This window comes from Mastomys coucha, unplaced genomic scaffold, assembly GCF_008632895.1.
Source record: "Mastomys coucha isolate ucsf_1 unplaced genomic scaffold, UCSF_Mcou_1 pScaffold12, whole genome shotgun sequence".
NCBI lineage: Eukaryota > Metazoa > Chordata > Mammalia > Rodentia > Muridae > Mastomys > Mastomys coucha.
The window spans coordinates 63,943,602-63,962,996 of NW_022196894.1; the positions used below are offsets into that span (position 1 = coordinate 63,943,602).

The 19,395-nt window shown below is 34.7% G+C and overlaps 1 protein-coding gene across 4 annotated transcripts in view; it reads right to left on the reverse strand.

The window, feature by feature from the left end:
* Nucleotides 1-938: 938 nt before the first annotated feature.
* Nucleotides 939-19,395, reverse strand: part of Cadm2 (cell adhesion molecule 2) — a 941,141-nt gene continuing 922,684 nt past the window's right edge. For all 4 annotated transcript variants that reach the window (XM_031364231.1, XM_031364230.1, XM_031364233.1 and 1 more), the window contains 2 exons: nt 9,820-9,945; nt 939-8,652 (listed from right to left, as the gene is read on the reverse strand). In XM_031364231.1, coding sequence (XP_031220091.1) covers nt 8,534-8,652; nt 9,820-9,945 — 245 coding nt within the window. In that variant the 3' untranslated portion in view covers nt 939-8,533. The remainder of the gene's footprint in view (nt 8,653-9,819; nt 9,946-19,395) is intronic.

Below are 19,395 nucleotides of genomic sequence, written 5' to 3' on the forward strand. Positions count from 1 at the left end.
TTAATATTATATACAATATCTGAAAGATCAATATGGTTTTTGATTTTAGTTTCCTATATTATCGGAATTGTTTCATAATATATGGAGCTTTAATTACTGATTTTATCTCCTTTTCCATCAAATATAATCATGTCAAAAGTGTGTAAAATAACTATTGTTTGTAAGGGTAATAATGAGTTTTGTAGATCAAGGCTTAGAGTATTAAGTTCAGTTTTTGGGTGTAATTCATCATATATAATTTTGCCTTAAGAAGTATACTTAGGTAAGGTTTTGGTTAAATAATATGTAGCCTACATTAGTACCAAGTGGAATTTAACTGCAAGTGTAAAATAACTTCCTGCTTTCACTTCTTCAAGTTTTCAAAATATAGAAACATGTAAGTATCTAAATTTTCACAAAGCATTATTGTTGTTTTTTTTTCTTCAGAATTTAATCATTTCCTTGACTCTTTAAGTTTCAAAGCACATCTTGTTACATATATTAAAATTATATTTGGATTTTTATAGAGAAAAGGCTGCTTTCAGATACCAAAACAATTACTGAATTAAAGACATATGAATCAACAAATATTCTTTGTGAATTGTATTATAAATTATTTGTTTGAAACGTTGAATTTATAATGCCATAAAAGTATCAGAAGTAATTTGCCATTACCACAAGTCTATCCATTTAGGAAGCGGGATTGTTATATGCCTTCCTGGTGTGAAGCTTACATGGTTTGGCATATTGAATATCACAGAAAAACCACAGCAACAACAAAAACCCTTTTATGAATATTTTCCTGAAAATGTTTTCGTTTCCTTTTGATATGTGGAATCTGATCTTTAAGAAAGCTTCAAATTACCAAACTTCACATGCCTCTTTTGCTGAAAAAAATATAAATGGAAAATAATATAACATGTTATTTAATAAAAATAAACCAGATACAAAATCTTGCCTTGTATTTACAGACAAATTTTAATGGAATATTTCATGGTCCAACACAAATATCAGACCCAATGGCACTAATTCTCGTACAGCCTTTGGCTTACCCTGTATAACAAAATCTGTTATTTAAAGTAGACTACAAAATACCTCATGGTAAGTGAACTTCCAAAGACACAAAGAAAATCTTCCATAAATTTAAAAGCTTATCTCAAATTCTTTTGTTATAAGCTCAAGATGTATGTATGGTTAATTGCATTATCTTAGGTAGTTGACATATATCAGTTAGAGTGTAGAAATAAAAAAGTTGTTTTAGATATTTTTGCTTCTGTTCCTAGTCAACATTAGTAAACACAAATAAGTGGTTGTAAAATTACTTTTACAAAATTTTGAATGTTGGCAATCTCAAGCAAATTTTTTTATGTCAGCGACACTTTTTTAACTTAGTCAGCATATTACAAGGTTCACACATTTCAAGGAATAATGATTAAATATTTTATCAGAAAGATAACATTTTTTTAGTAGCTCTCATTTAAGAAAAAAAAAGTTCCCTTTAGAAATATATAAGAAAAGTATATGTCATTGAGGGAAACTGAAATAGATGGATATAAAATGCAATTGAGAAAAGGTATTCAAAACAATGCGTTCGGCATAATAGAACGTGCTCCACAACACCTTTGTAATCTTTCACTGGAGAAAAGAAAGTTTATTTCCAATGTCTATGTTCAAGCCTAAAATACACTAAATGAAGAAAAAGTTCAGTAATGTCCAATAGATAACTAAATTTCAAATTTTATTTTATTTTTCATATTTCTCAGACTTTTTTTTCTGAGGAGACTTTACTGAAGGGATGAAGTGCAAATGGGAACCCTGTAAGCATGTTTATAAGTGTTGTACATGACATATTTGAAGCGCCACTCAGTACACATTGAATACTTTGTAAGTATATAGGCATATTAACATGCAAGTGTCATGTACTTAATATTACAATATGCATTTTGTTTTGTGAAAATGTTCATGATAAGAGTAGATTCAATAATCGTGTTTGTTTTCTATGAGATATGCTTCATTTTGGTGGATCTTCTATACTGCACAGAATATATTTGAGTGCTGTCATAAGTATACCCTTCCAAAAGATATGGATTTCATGTCATATAAATAGAACACTTTATTTTTGAAGCTTCATTACTGGGAACACCTGCATTTCTGGACATTGTTTTCAGAGATAAGTCTTTAAATTTTTTTTTAACATAGCAAACTTGTTGCAAGGTTGTTTACAGTGAAATGTTTATGATAAAAACGGAGCTGTCTTTAAGGAATATTTACGGTTGAATAAAAAGCTAAACAACCGATTCACAAATATTGATGTGAACTGAATATGAAGAAGAGATTAGCCATTCCAAACTCAGAAGTCCTTAGTTCACTACTCAATTGCATCATTGAATCAATTGACAACACGTACAGCGAGTACAGCGAAGTAAGTTTGTAAAAAGATTAAAATGTTACATATTTATAAGGAGCAATATTACTAGCTTTGAAAAGCTTCTAGATTGCTTTTTTTTTTGTTTGTTTGTTCTATTTATGACATTCAGTCAACACATCAGAACCACGGAGAAAAGCAAAGAGGAGAAAGGTAATATCTGTTTACATTTTGTACTTGTCTTTAACCGATTAGTGACTACTGCTTCCAACCGTTACATTTTATTGCGCGTGACTTTCACTATCAGCGAATATAAAAACATGTCTACGAGGATCATGTACAAGGGAAAGCATCTAAAGAAAGAAAGCATTTGAGGTTTGACAGTACTGTGTGTTCGTGTAATGCTGCATTTCATGCTGCGCTTAAAAGTCCGTGTAGGAATCGCTACTGCTTTGACCCTGGATGTGGGAAAAGTGCTTAAGTGCTGAGCCCTGGTAGATTTTTCTTGTGCCTCTGCAATTGTCACTTCTCTTTTAACTTAACATCTTTGAAATATACATCATATTTCCAAGGGGGTATAGTGTTTCTTTACATCTTTTTCACATTTGGGCCCATTTTCTCCAAAATAATTACACATTTCATATATATAATATATATGACCATATATATTACATATACATATATGGAAATGATGTTAAAGAGTAAAGCAAATAATATTTATAACATAACCACATAACATAAAAATCTTATTTTAAGCGTATTTTATAGATTCACCATCAGTATTTAATAAATTTATGTAATCTATTTTTTTCTGAAGGAAGATATGCTCATAAAGTGGCATTTTACTTTAACATATTTAAATTACATCATTGAAAAGTTCCTATCATGCCTAGGCAGAAAAGTGGGCTTTTGAGGCAATATTTTGAATTATTGGGGTTATTTGTTCATAAGGAGGCAGTTTTAAAATACTTAATTTTTGTTTATATAGATAATACTTCTCTGAAAATTAAATCATTTACATGATTTGTACTTAAAATACAGCATTGAATTCGAAGAGATTCTTACACTTTAAAAATAAAATGAAATATCAGATTGGATTGCAAACTGCTGCTACCAAATTACTTTTAAAAAGTTACAATTACATAACAGCAAAACATTAACTAGGCATGGAAAGAACTGTCCTCAGCAAAGTTTCATGTGTCACCTATATGCAGCTAATGAGAGAGAAGCTAAACAAACGCATATCCATACACCATAAAATACACTACAAGAAGTTGGCTTTTGAGATTTCCCAGGGAGTCGGGAGTGCATTGTTTTGAGGGTCCCAAGCTGATGCTTCCTGGGATATCTTGTAAATATTTACTTCCGCTATTTATATTGAAGTATCATAGCCCATGTTAAAAGTGAGAGGTAGAAGAATTATTGTAAGTATGCATGGCAGAGAAATTACCAGCTATATCCAATAACTATTGCATTCAATAGTAATCTCAATACATAAAAATGCTGATGATTTTAGAACCCATTCACATATACCATCCCCTTCAAGTCTCATGATTATCTTGCTACGTTCAATCCACTGCCTTTGGAAGGGTATATAGAAGTGCAAAGGGCATGTTTGGGTTGTGCTAGGGAGACAAAGAAAAATTTAGAAAGGAGAACTTCCTCATTAAAATATAAGTGACTTTAAGTACTAAATATACCTTATGTTCTTTCCATAAACTTTTACTCATGATCAAAGTATTTCAATCTACTAAAGCACGTACATTTCAAAGAAAATTTAAGAATGGCAAATTCAATTAGATATGAAATCAAAGATTAAAATCCACATCTTTTCATTCTCTGCAGTAATGTTAAAGACTAAACCAAATAAATGTCCTTTGTTAACTTAATAATTAAGTAAGAAAAAAACAACTATAACTTGTTGTAGTTATAAAACATGAGAGATAAATTAGCGAAACTCTTGGATCTTCTTTAAGAGTATTTTAAAACCCTTTGCATTGAATATCCAGCAATAGAATTAGAGATATTGCACTGAGTATATTTCAATATTGCCAATGTATATTTCAAGACAAATTATATTATCTACACTAAGATTTCCTCTTTCCCAGAATTCAAAATGCATATTATAATTACATGGGTTTCCAACATCCATACACAGCTAGTACAGGATACTTACATGCACATACAGTGGAGTTACCTATATTTTGCATAGTTTTTAGTGTGTACTTGGTGCCACTTAACAAAAAGCATTACTCACCAGTAATTTCCTTTAGTTTTTTCAGTTATTTAAGTTGTGACCACTGAGTAATCATTTCATTGTCTATACCCATTACAGATTACCATTTGTTAAAGGAAATAAAATTGGGCATTTTCAAAAGTTTTCTGGGACCAAAATATTATGGGAAGGGACCAAAATATATGGAGGGTCTTTTTTATTTCACAAATTGGAAAAAAGTGTGAAATTTTATATTTTTATCTTTTAAATTATACTGATGTCAAAAGGGAGGGGAAGACAAAATGCATTTCAATGTGCCCATTGGTAACACTTTGCAATAAGTGGCACTAAATCACACAATAACTGCTATGTTACATGGAAGAGCCATTACTGTCAAACAGCTGCTGTACATGTGCCTATATGGTATCTCAATGCTGTTACAGTCATGAGTACATAATTACAAGTGAGCCTGTCTTTTTAATTGAATATTTATATTTTTACAAAAACCAAACAAAAATCCAAACAAAACAAATGAGGTGTTAGCTTCTTTGCCATAATCAGGAAAGTTGTTTTTCTTTCTCTATTTGTTACTGTAATTGTAAAGTTTTTATGAAAGACTAAACATCTCCAATGAAATCATCCGGTTTCTAGATTAAATCCCAATATCAGGTTCCCTAAATTGCTTCTTGTAATTTCTGCTAAAAGAAAACAAGTTGGAATCTCTTTTTCTGTGTTTGTTTTAATCTCTCTTCTCTTCAATACACACATACACACACAAATACACACACGCACAGACATGCACACACACACACACACACACACACACACACACACACACACCACACCACACCACACCAATACACCAATATTCCAATGGGGTAATTTATCTTTTGCTGATGTACTTTTCCTTTTTTTTTTCTTATAGTCTTGGTCACCATTTTCCCAGGACATTCAAAAAGGAAAAGAAGACAAGAAGAATATTGGTTAGATCTTACTGATCAAGGACAATCAATGAACACTGTAAACATTTCTGGCAGAGAGGAACTTCCTTTTGTAACGAATGATGCTCATCGTCTTTGAGGAGTGTGTACACACACTCTTTTCACTGTGTTTCCTACCTATTGAACTCCCTTAGCAGAGACAGAGAGTGTCTCTATATGCATATGACTGGGCATATTTCAGGCTTCTCAGTTGACATGGGTCCAATTTAGAAATCTTATTTCATTAATTTTTTTTATTTGCTGGAATGGGGAATGCCCACAATTCTTGTAACTTGTTTCCTTCAGTGAAAATCAAATAAGCATTCAATACAGGAAAGTATAACTCCATCACTTTTCTTATATGACAGGAAATGTCATTCAATCAAAATTAGCTACATTTAACTGAAAACCATTTGATTAGCACCCACTAATTTTTATCTGCCAGTGATTTTCATTTTACAAGTTCTAATGGGTTTGTGTATTTCTCAGAAGGGTCAAAAGAGTCAAAAGTCTTGAAATATAAACAATTTGGGGTTTCTAACTTTACAGTGTTATAAATAATGTTTGTGTTATTTAGGCAACAATTTTAGCAGTTGGAGCCAAGTAGAATATAGATGAAGAAGGATATAAATACAGCATCGATGAAGAGTAGCAATTTTGTAAATGTATCCTGAAATTAGGCTTTAAATAGTAACTGATGATGCAGTTATACAACATACTTAGCAATAAGAACCTTTCCGTTTTGTACTAACAGGATGAAATTTTGCTGTGTGGAGTCTTTCTAAAGATTATGCATTGAAAGATATGAGCAGTTTATAGACCTATTCTAGTTTCAATGTGTCTAGAGGCACCTACCTGATTCTCTCGAACTACCATACTATATTAACATATTATTGCATTTTTTTCCACAGATGGTATGGAGTGAATTGTAAAAACAAGCATGCAATCACATCAATGCAGACTTATTTCCTTAAAATGTCATACTGTATATGATTTATTATGTTAACACTCAACCACATCATATTATTTATGTTCTGTATATTTTGAAAAAAGTGCTGCTTGACTGACATCGTCCTTTTTCTTTTGTAAGAAATCAACAAGATAAATGCTATACAATTTAAAAAAAAAACTTAAAAATTCTAACATTGTCCTTAAATGTTCGATACTTTTCTGATAAATAATCTAATATACAGCACCCTTGCCTTTCATATGTTATTAACTTAGGATGTTGTATTCAATCATTCTTGTTTCCTGCAAATAAGTTCCAAGGTATTTTTAAAATTCCACCATGCTATTAGACATCACAAGTACAGCTACCATATTGTAATTTTTCTTTTCTTCTTAAGGGTGTAATGCTTTTGAATGGGAATTTTTTTTTTTATCTAACTGGATCTTTATTCTTTAGCTTCTAATAAATGTAATAAAAACTATTCTACCAATATTATATTTCACTCATAGATAGAAGACTTTGTATTGGCTTTATGACATATTTAAGATTACAGAATTTTATAATAGTTCAATATCCCAAAATTTAAAATAATCCAGAGAAAGAGACTTTCACCTTGGAGTTAAGAGCATGGCACGGGTTCTCTATCACTCTCTGTTTCATAAGTTTGTACCTCACAGAATGCATAGACAGGAATTTAATATAAAGAATTAGCTCATTTATGCAGAAAATATCATAAACACTTCCTTTTTGGCAAATCAAAATAGTTAAGCAGCGCTGAAACTGCCAAATTAAAATGTGTAAAGATTTTCTTTTTTAAATTAAATCAAACTAAGAGTTTGTTTTTTAGGTTATTATTCAACTGTGGTTGTGATTTAAAACCTGAGGCTGTGCACTGGTTGTTAGCTTAAAATTACCTTTCCTTGTAACATTGTGCTTCCATTGTATAACAAATAAAAATTAACAAGAACTAGAAAAATTTTGTTGTTGACAGTGCTGGGACATACAGACAAAAATACTAATCCATGTTATCTACTTATAATATCAGTTTATGTAATATCTAAAGGGATAGAATGGACGTTAGAAAATGCGTACTTATGACTGAATAACCTACAGCCAAAAAAGTTAAATATGTATCAAATAATGTTTAATTGGATTTATTATATGCACTATATACAGATACTAAAATGTCTCAAAATTGTGCCCTACTTCAGTTTTGTTTAGGCAGGTGAATCCTTATGGAACAAATAAATTATAGAATCAAATAGAGAAATGAATGAAATCGTTATGATTCCCAAAGCAGTTAAATGTTTGTAATAATTTATTGGTAAATGAAGCTACAATAACCTAATGGTAGGATCTATATAATAATATAAGGTGTCATGTCATGAGTATAATCCATACACATGGCGCCTGTATCAAACACTAAATTTTAAAATAGCCACTTGATACAGTATTACCAGTATAATCTCAAACATTCCAGAAACTACACTACAGTGTTTTTTCAGTTTGTGTTTTCTAGGGCGTATGTTTCCACAACATGTTATCTTTGAAGATAGACAGGTAGAAAACATTGTTTGTAAACCTCTAATCTTCGATTAAGCTTAAACACATTAGGTCATCACCTAATCCTGTGACTTGTGATAAGTGTCCAATGGCAAACCAATAAAGTCTATGACTTCAAGGAAAACACATGTAGGGGGCGGGGCTCTGCATACATTTCTTCAATGTATAAAAACAACTCAATATCATGGTCCAGTGAGATGATTAACATTGTTAAGGCTGTATATTCAAGCACTGTATGTTAAAAGAGCAATGGTGTAAAATTTAGGCAATAAGAAATGTCCTGCATTATGGATGGTACAGTAATTAAAGAATGATGCTTTCAACTGCTGATTGTTGGTATACACTGGCTACTGAGAGCAGTACAGTATGGGTGTTAATAAAAGTAGTAGAAGAAGATGGTTGGAATGATTTCTGAAAGATGATTGCCAGTTTTCTCCAGCAGTCAGCCTGGTAGGTAAAACTCAGAACTTGGAGCCTGAATTTTAAATGAAATACTCTTTTTTCTCTTCAGCATTGACTTGGCTGCCTTCAGCATTGATAATGGCTGTGTCGGCATCTGGTGCATCTTCAGCTCCTTTAGCTTCATTTGTTAGATATGTTCCTGTGGATGTGGGAAGAAGATGTTAGTTCTAGGCATCTAAGAAAATAACTAAGCATTAAGAGAAAAAAATTGACCCAATCTTGGTATATTGGACAATATTCTGAGAAGCGATAGACTACACAATTCTCAAACATTTAAAGTTCTATTTTTCTTTTTATTTTAAGAGATGTATTTCATGTGAGACTGAGGTACAATTATTTAAAGGCAACAGTGAGGCTGAAATGACTACTATGTCATTTTTACTTCTTAAATGATGGCTTGACTATTGAAACCATAAAAGAAATTTAGTTCTTTATGAAGATACATGCAGTTGACAATAGTCTTAAATTTTTACCATGATTTTTCATGCTTACTCACATCTGAACTTTCAGAGCAAAGAAACTGAAACTTAACAAAAAAAAAAAACAATAAGAAAAAAGCATCAAAACAAAATAAAAACAGCTCAGAAAAAAAATAGAGTCTGCTTTGTATTAGTCAAATATTCCTGGGCATGAAAAAAATTCACTGAGCTAATCTATGTCAATAATGTTTAGATTGCACTATTATGATAATAAAATTTCTTTAAAAATTAATAAAAACTTTATTTTGTTAATGATCATAATTCTTGACTTATAAATCTATATTTATGAATTAAACTTTTAACCAAATACTCAAAAGTTGAATCTTATTACAATATATATTATTGTCCTTCATTTGTTCTCATGAAACTTTTTGTTTGTTTTTTTTTTGTTTCTTGACTCAGAATTAGATGGGTGTAGTAAAACAACACCCATGTTTGTTTAGATAATGGTCAAATTTTCTAAAGTGAGCCAGTTGTTAGTAGGAAAAATATAAAGTACATACTTTTCTCTAACACTAAACTCCAATTGTGAATGTCTGGTTGATGGTGCATGTTTTTATTTGTAGAAATATGTACACTGTTTCCCAATGTTAAAGGTAGCACAGCATTTATCTTAGAGTTAATCAAATTACCATTAACCCATTGGAAATAACACTTCTCATCACTTCCCTGAATTCATTTAGAATTTACATCTCCACATCCCTCTTTCTATCTACATCCCTGCCTTCACTCACTCAAGAAACATACTCCCTATAAGATGTCAGAATTAATTAGTGTTTGCAAGATTTCTAGCAAAACTAAGAGAGCTTTCTCCACCTATGGCTCACCTTTATGTCTTGCCAGATATCGGCCAAGCAGAAATATAGAACACAGTGTAACAAAGACAACAACAGCCACGATCCCACCTATGAGGGCATGATCAGGGCCGTTCTGGCCAGCCAGAGAATTGGGATCTGCAAGAGAGTGAAGAACAGTGTTTTCGTTAGTCTGCTACTTTCTCCTGAAACAAATATCTGGAACTAGATGAGTAATTTTCAAACAGCATGTTTCTATTAATATGAAATTGCATTGATATGTATTATACCAATCATTCAGTCAACAAATATTGGTTGTGTGCCTACAGCACATGAAACACCTGGAGATATAAGATCGAACATGTTAATAATTTTTATCATTGAGTTCACATTTTAAGGAAAACATGACATGAATTAAATATACATATACAAGCTTTTGATGTTACATGTTTTTATTTAGTATTAACATTTGTAAGAATAAATGTATATGTGAATCTATGTTATATACATACATACATACACATAAATGTTTACACATGATACAGAAAATTTATAGGTACATTTTAAAATAAGATCGTTCTCAGAAAATCTGGAGTTTAGTACTATAATTTGATATTTATCATTACACAAATAATATTTAAAGCTATGAAAATTGATGCATGCTCTTAAGAAGTCTTAAGAAAAAATATAACAATAACCCATTTGGGGAGCTCAAAGTCCAGATAGTCATAACAAATAATTTCATCAGAGGAAACTGAGGAGGAGCAAACAGGATGATTTTGGAGAAAACACTCGATGTTTGATGAAAGAGAGTAATATAGTGTGATGACAGGTTTACACTCCTGTGACATGTCCACAGAAGGTGGAAGATGAATAAACAACATTGAGAATGAAATGTTTATTGGATTTCTAGTTTTCCAAACAATGATTGGAAAAGATTATCAAGAACATTTACAATCTGCTGTTAATAAGATGTTATTGGAGAGAGATAAACTAGGAAAGGATGAAAAGATCAAAAATTTCCAGATGCTTGGATAAGCAAATGTTTGAAAATTTCCATTTATGAAACTCACATGACACGGAACAAAACTTAATGAAACTTTGAGTAAGAAAATACAATAAGACTCTGCTCTATGGCAAAGATCAAATAAGCACTCCAGCTTCCTCTCTCCACTGACTTCTTGCAATGATCCTCACATAGTTCTTATACTTTAGAGGCAGGATTCAGAGGGAGAAAGGCAAGAAACAGGTTATGGCTGGCACTAATGCTTTCAAAATCTCCAAGAGCGGCTGGAGAGACACGTGTGTGACAAATAGCTTTAGGACTGTGATATTTAATGGAACCAGTGTTCTGTCAAAGAATCATATCCAAACAAAAATAACAACCCGTGTGTAAAACTTCAAACAATCCATAGAGCCAAAAAAAACTTGGGAAAGGATGAAATGGAATATAAAAGCTGAATCGTGCCAACGAAGGTCATACTTTTCAGTACCTGCTTCTAATGCACCCTGGCTTAGGACTTTACAGGTTGAAAGCAAAGAGAAAACAGTATCGTCAAAGCTGAAGGATCTTGTGATTCCAGTCCGGCATGTTGTCATGAGTGGTTTCCACTTAACGCGTATTTTCAAGTAGGAACAATGAATTAAAAGTGGATACCATGGCTGCAATATGGAGACCGTGCTCTGAAGTTCCAGAAAGATCACACACAAGGGTGCAAAAAAACCTCAACTTTTTAAAACAAAGAGCACAAAACCTTAATCTGCTAATCAGCTACCTTTAGCATTTTTTTTGTTGTTGTTTTGTTTTCGTTTTTTGAGACAGGGTTTCTCTGTATAGCCCTGGCTGTCCTGGAACTCACTCTGTAGACCAGGCTGGCCTCAAACTTAGAAATCTGCCTGCCTCTGCCTCCCAAGTGCTGGGATTAAAGGCATGTGCTACCACTGCCTGGCGAATATCTAATTTTTCATTTCGATGATCTATAAGGTGTCAGGTCAGCATGTGCTTAGCTTTGATTTTGGTGAGCTCAAAAGTGAAGCCTTGAAGTCATTACTCTTGGTGGCCATCAAAACTGTTAAAGGCTTTAACATTCAGATTTTCTATTTAGAATGCTCACTTTATAAATAGTATTATACTTTTAAAATAATTTTCCTTCACTTGTTTTACATTTGTGGTCTTCTCAACCATAAGGAAGTCTTACAATTTTATGTAATAAAGTCTAATTTTTGCATCATCATAAAGGCTTATGGGTAACAATGTACAATACTATATCATAACAAAATATATCCACAGTAACCTATATTACCATCTTCACAATTTATAGAAATCATATGTATAGTGCATTTTATGTAATATGTATTAATTTATTAACAGGCTTTGTAACAGGCACCCAGACTTTAGTAGTCCAGGAGACCTTAGCACAATTAATGCTATTTAGAGGCACGATTTTTAGAATGTAAGTAGGTTCTTGCCAAAATCGTAGCAAAAATTTAACACATCAAAAACCTAATCCATATTCTCAGTCTGGGAAAGTGTACTAACATTGCTCTTTGGTCTCTGTAACTTTGCTTTCTCTAACTGTTCTTGTTAACTGAAGTATCTCAAATGGGATGTGCTTTTGTGCATAAAAGGCAAAGAATGGGGAGGTTACATGATTTTCCCAAGTTTATCAGTAGCTTACCAACCAGCAAATAAAGATTTTATATTGGCGTTAAGTGTATGTATGTTCTCTGAAGAAGTCATCTTGCAACATTTTGTAGGTCACTGTGGGACTTCCAGAAACAGTAAGGGGGACAGATCTCCAGGAACACTACTGTAAAGAATTTCTAGGGAGTGTGTCCCCTGAGATGCAGCATGGCCTCAGGAACTTCTCTTGCCTCTGGTCCTGCCAACTCCTTATGCCTCCACCAAAACCAGGAAACTAGAGTCACCTAGATCTGTGTCATGGGGAAGTGAGTCTGTCCACATAGGACATATAGCGAAATAGAGCCAACTTATGATCCAACTGAGATGTCACCAAACACCTAGTTTAAATCTATATGGGTGTATTTACTATGTGTCACTTTGTGTCTATTGGTTGGAAAAAGTTTTAAAATGAAAGGGGCTACCCTAGGAATGTGTCAGTCATGGTCCCACAATAGCACATGACTTCCTGCAGCTCAAACCTGCCTCCCACCCCTTCCTGCAGCAACTGTGGCTGTGGAGACTGCTGTTGCTGCTATTGTTCTGGGGACACCAGTGGAGGTTTCTACGCTACAATGGTGGAATGGCTTCCCACAGCCCAAGGAGGATTTGGCAGATGAGAAGAGTTATGCTATCCATGAAAATGTCTATACTCTCTCTGAAATCCATTGGCCCTCTTTTGGAGATCAGTGGCCAGTTTTGGTTCAGGGCATCTAAATCCTGGTGACTGATATATCTCAGTAATTATAACCAGTTTGCCTATATTGACCAGTGGCTTTGTATGGTGTGATACATCATCTGTCTTAAGACGTGTGCCTTTTTGTTGGGGACATGAATCTTTTCTGCTCAGCCACACTGCTGGAAGACACCTGAAACCTTCACCTCTCAGCTGCACCAGAGGAAATTGACCTTTGCTCTTCTTCTGGAGTGTTCGCTCATGGCTCTGACTGCTTTATCACTTGAAGGCAGAGATACTTGGATCTTAGATAACAGATTGCAAATGGGGTCCTTGTCCAGGCAGTGGGAAGCTGGCAGAGGCCAGTGGTCTATCTTCAAAAAACTTCACCCTGTTTCTACCAGTTGGCAGGCTTGTTTGCATTGCCACTAGCCATGCTAATAAAAGAAGCTCGATAAACAGACTTTGGGTCAGGTTGGTAGTTCCTGAAAACCCTGCAGTCAGTGGAGGCCCTCCAGAGGGCTATATAAGAGAGGTAGATATCTAACATTATCTGGCACTTTTTCTGGACCATCCCAGTATCTGATTCTATAAACTTTAGCCATTAAACTAGCCAGCCTGGTGCTAGAAGATAACGTGATAGAGTCTATGATTGCCTGAAAGTGACTGATAAAATCCAATATGTCAGACCTGACTTAACAGATGCCCTGCTACAAGAAGTAAAGGAGGTACCAGACACTGATGGGATAAGTTTTGTTTAAGATGGAATCAGGTGTGACAGTGCCACATTTGTCACCTTGGACAGAAAAGAACTGGCCCAGTCCCTCAGCAAAGAGCTTCAGCACAAAGGGCTAAACTTCTGGCATTATCTCCAAGATTCCACTGCGGGGGAGGGAAAAACCATCACTAAGTCCATAAACCGTACAAGAATTTTAATTCAGCAACATGGCTGCTCTGATCATATCTAAAGACATAATCTGTGTGATCTGGTTGGAATCCAAACACTCTTAACACACTTATCTAGAATATAGACATCCTCTTAGTACATACCTCTAAGGTAAAATTACTTTAGAGAAGGTAACAACCATATTTGAAAGTGATGTCTAATTGAGGGTTAGACAAAGTATTGAATTAGAGAAAGCTTTGACAGGAGTCAGCGGTAGGATATGCCCAATTCTCATGGGAATATCACAGGCTACTTAAAAGCATTGCAGGGAGAGTCAACAGGGAGTCAGTCAGTGAACTAAATGCAGCACAGTGGAGTTGGGTTCGTTCATGACCATTGCAGGCCAGCACAGTCAGTTGAAGCCAGAGAATAAGAAAGAGCCAGAAGATTATAACAACTGCCAATATTAGTTTGAGGACAAACAGAACAGTTCAGTCAGAAGCTAAGAGACCTCCAGATTGAATCAGCTAGCATGGAGAGGAGTTTGAATCAGAATAGCTGAGTTATACCAGCCAGCTAGAGTTCAGAAAAAACTAAAAAGCATGAGCATATCCAAATCCAGCAGAAAGTCTCCAAGAACAATTGCAACTAGAAATAAAAGCAACTTTTACAATAGACAGTCTGTATGCTTTTGCCATGGTCCATGTTCATGAGGCCCTCTTTATTGAGAGGGGACTATTCCCTCGGCAGGAAAGGAAATCAAAAGCAAAAAGAAACACTGGTCCTACCAGAGGCCTTATGGGTGCCAAGAGAAGTATCCATTGTCACTGCAAAAGGTGCAGAAATGAGAATTCCCAGAGGCACAAGAGAAAAGGGTAGCAGAGTTGACCATGTAGAGGGTAGCCCTAGAACCAGTGGGGCCTCTCAATATCTTGATTATCCTGCATGAACCTGAATTGTTCAAGTGCCCAACCTATACAAAGTGTTGTGGAGGGTGTGAGCAAAAAAGATGCTGAATGAAATAAATTGGTGATGGTTTTTGCCAGATGAGAGACCAATATTCCATGCTGATACTGAAAGACAGATTGTTGTCAAATTCCACCAGGCCACCCTTCTGGCAACAACTAAAACTGTGGAGTTACTCAGGACCACATACTGCAATTCTCATCCATACAATCTCATCAACTTCTTTATGTGGAGGTGTGCCATTTGTATAAAAAAAGATCAGGAAGAAAAGACCTGGAAGAGATCTATGCCCAAGAAATCACCCCCAGAAACCATTGGGAAGTGGATTTACAGAGTCAAATTCGCAGTTCTAGTGTGTAAGTTTTTGGTTGTTTTCATGGAAACCTACTCTGGATAAGTCAAAACCTACCCCAACCAATTGAGACAGCTTTAATAATCAACAAGAAACTCCCCCAAGAGTTAATTCCTAGATTTGGTTTGCTCCCTGGAGTCTGACAATGACCCTTGTCTTCAAGTTCAAAGTTGCCCTAGGTCTGGCAAAGGAATCTAACTAAAATTCTTTGAGATTAATGGTAACTGGGCTAAGTTATTGCTATCTTAAGGGCCAGGTGTACAACATATTGAAAAGTTCTTAAGACAAAATATTACTAACCATTCCCTCCTCAAGTCCAAACTCAGAAGACTAATAATCAGATACTTTGAGAGGCTGCTCCATCATCCATGTCTGATTATACATACAGGTTCTAGCCTGACAATCCAGAGCCTGGGGACAATATGGAAAGGCCAATACCCAGTGGTCCTCACCACTCCTCCAGAAGACATCATTAATGTTACCCCGTGTATCCACCATGCCCAGTTGAAGGATGCTACAGAAGATAGTGAAAGATGGCTCATCACCATGTCTTCTGACTTGGTGATATAAAGATATGTCTGACATGGACCATATAATTAGAGTTTTCCTACTTTGTCTTTCTGTCTTTTTGCAGGCCCTATCATCCTTAAGCCAGGACTTTGGGTATGAGAATGAAGAAAGACCAGAATTGAGGAGCTCATAGCCATCCCACCTTCCATGTAGACTTATTTAAATGTTGAATCCAGAAGCTACTAGAGGATGGGTCACTTGCTCCCCAGGAGGAACATGTCCCCTGGGCTGTGTTTTCACTAATAAAGAACAGGGCTCCAATCTATTGGATCTATTCAGTATTATGCCTGTCTTGCTGACAAATCAGTGAGTTGCCAGAAGCCAGATGAACTCAGTGCTCAGTGCTAAACTAAGTCCTCCTGGGAGCACACTAGTCCCTGAAAAGTCCTAGAAATGGAACTATCACCACCTACCTGTGGTCATGGGCAATGCATTCCTACACCTATGAAGCAGTGTTTTCTTGGCTTCCTAATATAGTTCCTCGAGTTGTAGTGACCTCCAAACACAAAATTATTTTGCTGCTAATTCATACATAATTTTGCTACTGTTATGGATGATAATGTAAATATCTGTGTTTTATAATGATGGTTTTACATTACCTCTATAAAAGGGTCTTTTAACCTCCAAAGTTATTGCAACCCACAGGTTGAGAACCACTACCATAAAGGTTTTGGAAGCCTAGAGGGAAGTTGGAGATCATTACAGCAAAACTGGTAGAACTTGGGGATACTCAGCTAGAAACTTCACTTCAGAAGACACTTGAGCCTAGAGTCATCCTGCACATTGTCCCAAATGGACCCATCATGGTATCCCAGGAATACAAGACTCCTAAGGTGACAAGCCCCCAAAGTTCAATTTCCCCAGAAACTCCTTTGGTAACAATGAGGTTAAACTTCCAGGAGGCTGCAGAAGCCTCATTGAAGGGCTTCATATTCAGGATGCTGACTATATAGGAGAGACTATATCAGTTATTAAACCAGACCCAACTGCACATAAGTCAGATCTGCTTGGACCCAAACTCCCATATTATATTGGGATTGAAACTAATCAGACAATCAACTCCACTTCCTAATCTAACAGCTATAAATGGACTATGGACCCTATACTTAGTTGCTCTGTCCCTGGGGCACCTCCAAAGCCCAGGTGCCTATTTAATGTCACCAAGAAACCCGTTAGATAGTTCGCCCTATTCAGATTACTGTAGCCATACACAGCAGGTTAATTTCAGGAATGGCAGTTGAGTGTATTTACAGATCCAGAGACTACTTGGCTTGCTTGCTGTAATGACTTAGCCAAGTATGCACCTATGAACTGTTTGCACTAGAGGAAAACACAATTTTTATTGGCTTCCTTATGTTGGTTTTACTACAGATGTTCATCTACAATGGCTAAGAGGACAGGAAACAACTAAATCTAGATTTCTGGACCCTCCCCACCCTGCCCACACTCAGCAAGCTATCCATATTGTCATTCCCATGTTGGTGGGGGCAGCCCATGGGGGCTCTGCTGCAGTTGGAACTTCAGCCATAGCTATGGGACATAAAAAAAAAAAAAAAGGTAAAGGAACTCAGTCATCAAGGAGACTTAAATCCAGGGCATCCAGAAAATTCTTCTTCCTGAGTCTGGTTAGATTCTTTAGTCAAGGTTATTTCTGAGATTCAGAAAGGATTGGACCTCCTTGATATGAGACAAAGGGGTCTCTGTGTGGCACTGGGAGAAATGTGTTGCTTCGATGCTCATCAGTCAAGAATAAGAAGAGAAAGTTTAGTTGTGGACAGAAATAACCTTCAGGAAAGAAGAAGGAGATATCAAGACTATAACAATCTTCTTCTGGTCACATGATTAACTGTATTACTTATGACCTGGGATGGGCCATTAACATTTTTGCTTCTAGCAAATATCATACATCTTGCTTAGAAAAGAAAAAATTAAAATCATTCCAGATTTATTCTGGTGATAAGGCAGCTATTTTTCCAATGACACAAACAGTGAAAACACAGATATTTTACATTAGTAAGTTCATTTAAAATCAAATTTTCTTTACATAGTCTGATGCTTATCCAAAACAAAATGACATATATATTAAACTACCTTAAGGTATCTAAGGATGCAGAGACCTTATTGTTAGTAACTTAATATATTTTCTAATTATTATTGGAAAAATTGTAAATATGAGGGTTGAAATTGTTAGTCAAAAGTAAACTACTCTTTTATATACTTGATATCCATGGGTATAGACCCATCAGGGCAAAATGGGAGAGGGAATATGAAAGTTTGCTCTGTATACAATGACATGAATCAAATGGGTTAATTACAGTCAAAAAGCAAAATATGGGTTGGCTCATTTCTCTCTCCCTGCCATTTTATTATCAAGTTTTAAAATTAGTTTAAATTTAAATGTTTATCATTTCATTTCTATTATGACTTGGTTTCTTACCAGCTATGGACACCTTATGACTTCTGGGCAAAGTCTTCCACAGCACTAAGAATTATTTTCCCTTAATCATCTTTATAATTAATGTAAAACATTTCAGATTTCATCTCATCAACAAAATAAATACAGATGTGGCCCGGTGCTTTAAATATTTTAATAATTTAGATATGGAGCTTCTTTACATCTCTCCTACCAAAAACATCTTTAAAGTTTGACTTTTACTATGTATTATTGGACTTGCTTTTTATTTTACTCTCATGTGTTAGACTAAAACTCATTCCTTAATATCTATCCTTAGCAACTAAAATAAGAGACAGGATCAGGTAAGTACTATCTGAACAATGCAGGAATAATACATAATTTAAATGGATAAATTCTAGCCAGAAGTTCTTCTAGAGCCTTCAATTCAGCTTCTACTGTCAGAGAAATAAAAGATGAAGTATAGATTGTCACAGATAGCTAAATTTGCGTTAGTAGTCAAATAAATACATTATCTATCTTTAAAGATTATCATTTAATCTCAAGTGTCAGCTCAAGAGTTTCTGTAGGTAATCTGTGAATGTGGGAGTGGATAAATGCCACTAGACTTTGCCCTGTCGCATTATAATTCTTGTCTACCTTCAATGGATAGACGACAGGAAATGGAAGTTTCAACTTCAAAGACTTTTGAGCTTAACATCTTTTAATTAAAGTCTTTTCTGAGGCTTTTAGAATAAAATATTCTAAAGAGAAACTTGTGTCAAACAATATTTCTGATACATAACTCTTGATATTAAAATGTGGATGATAACATTACACTATAAACTTATTTGAAATTACAGTATGGAGAAGTCATAAACCATAAAGTCCTATTTGCAAAATCATGACTGGGCATGATGTGCTGAGTTTCACATATCAGTAAAATAAATATAAATAACCTTGCAAACATGCATAGATTTCTGAATCCACCACATGTTAAAAAACATGTAGGAAAAATTAAAATTAAATTACAATCTAAGGAAAATCTAGAACATTAGGTCAAGAGGTTGCAGGAGGCCAGGCTTCA